Below are 4,939 nucleotides of genomic sequence, written 5' to 3'. Positions count from 1 at the left end.
TTTTTTAAGGAATTATTTATTTATTATATGGGAGTATACTGTGGCTTTCGTCAGACACACTAGACAAAGACATCGGATCCCATTAAAGATAGTTGTGAGCTACCATGCAGTTGCTGGGAATTGAACTCAGGACCTCTGGAAGAGTAGTCAGTGTTCTTAATCACTGAGCCATCTCTTCAGCCCCGAGAAATGACAGATTTCTAAAACTAATTAATTTACAAGATTAAAAAAGCATTGAGCACTGAGTGGAGACAATGAACACAACAGGAAAATGGAAGAGCCCTGTCTACCCATGAAGAGAAAATTCATAGAAGCTAAGCTTACAGATATTTTTAGCTTACACTCTCCTTAAATGTTCTATCAATGTATTTTAACCACCCACCAAAATATATAGGGTGAGCATACCAGGTGATGATACCCAATGCACACTTAGAAACAACGATACAGAACATCAAAGGACAAAGGAAAAATCTTGAATCCACAAACTTCTGAAAGCTTATTGATGAGATATTAAACACACACACCTAGAGGCATAGTTTAATCTTTGAATTATATATCCACAAAATGCATGCATTTTAAATCCTTATTACTGAGTATGTGTAGGAAAACATTTTAGAAAACCTTCACAAACAAGGCTTGGGATGAGTTTCATTAGCATGAGTGTAAGTGATTTGAGACACACTTAAGTGTGATGTTAGTTTCTTACAATGATTTCACAGATAGGTCTGCAGAAAAGTGTGCATTCAGATGTGTGCAAACAGTGCAAACAATCCAAAGGGACCAAAGGGACTCCATTCTGCCTGAGTTTTATCCAACTGGTCACCCAAGCTAAGCAATACTACTGAGAAAATGTCCTGCAGCCTCCAAGCCTGCAGCTTTCAAAGATTCACTGTTTCAACTGGAACTGAAACTGAGCTGCCCTCGTATGATTTGTTTATGGGTTTGGCTTTATACATCCGATCAAATCGGGGCCAAAGGGTCTTGAAATGACAAATGTTTTTGCTGACACCAAAACTGGACCTAGTGCTTCTCGTCCTTCAAGGAGGTAAGTGAAGATCTATTATGTCTGCTAACGATTCTAGTAAGTAGAAAAACTCCTGACAGGGAATCCTTCCCTGGGCCTCCTTCTAACACCTAAACTAAAGATGTTGAGTTCAGGCTAGTCTATGTACTATGTCATTTCTGTGGATGCTGAATGATAGACTGAAACATCCACTTAATATAAGTTGTCTCAGGTATTGTCCTTTGCCTTATGGTTTGTTCCTCAGGGCTGCGGTCTGAGCTCACTTTGGAATTAAGGCAACTGGAAACTGTAGAGTTCCTCTGTCCTCCTGTCTGGGCTCCAGGAGAGATGCCAACCTCCTTGCCGAGGTTGCATTAGTGGTTCTCAGACACACTATGTCTACTTCTCGATTCACTCACGCCCAGCACTGAGTTGCCCTCATGGTCTTGTCAAAAGTCTAAACCTCGTAACTCCCAGCCACACTTACCCAAAGGGCTCCTCTGGCTATTGGAAAGGAGCTAACAATCTTACTGACTCATCCATACACAATAAGGGCCACGTAATGCCAGGAACACCTCTACTGCAGACCATAGGTTGCTGCAGTAGCCACCAGGCCAGGGGCTACACAGTGGGAAGAAGCAGGGACCCAAGCATGCCAGGAGACTAGCCAGCCTGTAGGTCCAGGACTCAAGCTCACTGCGGACAAGGGTTCAAGTCAGTTTTTCTGTGGGGAGAGCCCTCTAGCTGCACTGCTTCTGTGGGATACTGGAGACGAAATGGAGGTTGGGTCCTTTATACTGGGTTTGCAAACCTCGTTCCTCTGAAGGGTGTGTGTGTGTGTGTGTGTGTGTGTGTGTGTGTTTGGGACTCCACTGCCTTTTGACTGAAGTCGGCCTTTGTTTTGGCTCCAGCAAGCCCAGATACCCTTCCTTTCATCTCTAGAACTTTCTGAGTTCCTCAAACGTCTAGTTTTCATGGTTTCTCTCTTTAAATGTCTCTTCTCAAGGCTACAGGTACTGATGTATGTAACACTTAGACACTGATCCACAAGGGAGCCAATTTATCCGTGTCTCATAGAATCAGGATAGTGTCCTTAACACTGGGGACTTTACAAGAGGAAACTAGACACTGAGCATCTCAGGTTGACTGCCCACATCTGAAGACACTGAAAAAATTACGCTTAGGTACATGACTGGGTTCAGTCTTACAGAGAAACAATGCCTTTTGAATATGGAGAATGATTTTATAAATCGACATACGCCGTTTTATCTCATTGAAAACCTAGTTCTGGAGATAGGAGGAGCCCCTCCCACTTCAAGCTCAAGCATAACTGACTCAGAGTTTCTCCCACAGCCTCTGTCATGGGTCACACTGGCTCCCTGAGTCTGTGACAGGTAGAAGGACAACAACAGGGGAGCCCAGGGAAAGACACCATGCGCTTGAGAACAGCTAAGCGGTGAACTGTTTCCAGTAGAGGCTGCTATTATTTGCCTCATGGTAGAGAGCTGTGTAGAATAACAACAACTAATGGAATCCTTATCCTTCAAATGGGTAGAAGAGACACAATGCTAAAGTCTCTCGGTCACAACTCCAAAATCATAGTTAAATTCTGACACCATCAACTTAGTGATTACGGTAAGTCTACATGCTGTCTAAAATACTGTCTTGTGTTTTCTATAAAGTTGTCCTGGAAACTGTGAAGGCCTTATGTGCACAGGTCATATAACTTCATCACATTTATCCCTACTGTGTAGTTTGATGTGGATCCATGGATGAATGGACCTCTCATCCTTCTCTTCCTAGTCAACAGGTCTGGCCCTGGTAAATAACTAGTCGTAAATCTTTGTTTGAAAAAAAAATAGCCTGTTAAATTATTGTACCAATAGGCACAATATAACACTTTAAATAGTAAGTCACTGCTTTGACCCTTCCCTAAGATCAGTGGAGACTGAACTGTCCAACATGACTCTGGATTGTCTGGCTTTTACCTAACTGCTCTCCGCCCCAGTCTGTTTTAATCAACAGAACTGAAACTGTTGAGCCATCCGCCCCTGCCTGTCTCGCTGTGATAGAACTATGGGTTTGAAGCAATTATGCCTCACTTTGGTGTAGAGATCTTTCTGGCATGAGCCTGCTCCCAACCCCAGCAGATAAATGACTCTTCTCAGTCTGACCTCCAATGAGTGGCATTTCCCTGAGTCTCACTTTATAATGAAGACTCAACAAAATGAAGAGTCCTGGAAGTCACTGTAAATACAAGCACAGCTCACTGCTGGGGAAACACAAATTTCAAGACACTTAAACCACCATAAACATCCCAGAGATGTCCTTTCCTGAAACCAAGAGAAGAAGGAAGACCTAAGATTTTCTTGACAACATCATGTGTCAAGGTACATGGGAAAGCTAAGCTTTCTGTTGGATCACTGCACCTCAACTTTGCTCAGACCTCCTCTTTCGTACTGACCTGGAAACACTGTTCTTACTGCTTGTCTCTTCACACGGGGAGATGCTTGTCTTTGCTCCAGAAATGTCACCAGCTGTGGCTTAGAGTCAGCAAGACCTGTTTGTAGGAAAAGGAAACGAGACTGTTTAAGACTTCCCTCTTCTGGGAATTGGCACATCCCTTCAAGTATAGAGTTGACAAGGAAAGAGAGCTATTTAGAATGGTTTCTGACAGGATTACCAAAAAACATATAGGAACGTACAATGTCCAGACTATCAGTTACATTTAAAGGGAAAAATACTAAAACTGAATTGTTAACACTTTAATAAATGTGTTCCAAGCCTCATGTCCTTGAATTTCTAATAGTGAAAGATATATACTTCTAACACAGAAAGGTTAAACACATAAAGAGAAAAACAATAAAGTGGTTTTTAGCTGTACAACAACCTGACTAAATTTTTTTAAAGACCATGAAACTCACTTTTGCAAAGCAAATACTCATGCCGGGCAGTGGTGGCGCACGCCTTTAATCCCAGCACTTGGGAGGCAGAGGCAGGCGGATTTCTGAGTTTGAGGCCAGCCCAGTCTACAGAGTGAGTTCCAGGACAGCCAGGGCTACACAGAGAAACCCTGTCTCAAAAAAAAAAAAAAAAAAGAAAGAAAAAGAAAGAAAGAAAGAAAGAAAGAAAGAAAGAAAGAGAGAAAGAAAGAAAAAAGAAAAGCAAAGGAAATACTCCCAAGAGACACTGTACTGACTGAGGAAGCTACATGTCCATAGTGAGACACGAATTCTCTACAGATGCAATGCTCACCCAGGAACACAAGGTTGCTGTAATTCTCCAGCATCACGTCCCTGTACAGATTCCACTGAGCAGGCTCCAGAAGTTCCCACTCTTCTGGAGAGAAATCAATGGCCACATCCCCGAAGGACAGCATTTCCTGAGATAAAGACCAATGAATAGTATCACAGTTTAAATTCATTAAAGCCACTAAAATAATTTAAATACCAAGATGAACTCTGCTGGATAGTTCTCTGGTAGATAACATTATTTGAGGAGGGAGAAACATATCTGGAAAAAAAATGCACCCATGAAGTTGTCCTATGGCCAAGCCTATGGCATTTTCCTAATTAGTGTTGGTAATGAGATAACCAAAGTACATTATGGGAAGGACCCCTCTGGGGAGGTATTTCTGTATGGTATAGAAAAGCAGGCTGAGCAGCGTTCCTCTGTGGCCTCTGCTCCAGGTTCCTGCCTTGACTTCCCTCCGTGAGGAACTGTTACCTGAACCTGTAAGCTGAAATGAACCCTTTCTTCTTAAGTTGCCTTTCCTCGTGGTCCTTATCACAGCAATAGAAACCCCAACACAGGCTCCATGTGCCCGGGGACACAAACCCAGATTCTGTGTAAGGATGAAAGAGAGCTGTAACGCCCGCCCGTTCCTTTGTAACCGCCCGTTCTGCTACTTTGTAACCGCCTGTTCTGCTACTTTGT

General features: G+C 42.8%; 1 protein-coding gene across 1 annotated transcript; it reads right to left on the bottom strand.

Annotated features, from left to right (window-relative positions):
- Positions 1-3,292: 3,292 nt before the first annotated feature.
- On the bottom strand, positions 3,293-4,385 carry LOC114635587 (zinc finger protein 58-like; the record flags this gene model as incomplete). Its single annotated transcript, XM_028784102.1, has 2 exons — positions 3,293-3,563; positions 4,259-4,385. Coding segments are annotated over 2 exons (267 nt in total), but the record flags the coding sequence as incomplete, so codon positions are not given.
- Positions 4,386-4,939: the final 554 nt, after the last annotated feature.

This window comes from Grammomys surdaster, unplaced genomic scaffold (assembly GCF_004785775.1).
Source record: "Grammomys surdaster isolate TR1022 unplaced genomic scaffold, NIH_TR_1.0 112979, whole genome shotgun sequence".
NCBI classification, from domain to species: domain Eukaryota; kingdom Metazoa; phylum Chordata; class Mammalia; order Rodentia; family Muridae; genus Grammomys; species Grammomys surdaster.
Note: the sequence above shows the minus strand (reverse complement) of the source record. Positions and strands in the feature narration are given on the sequence as shown.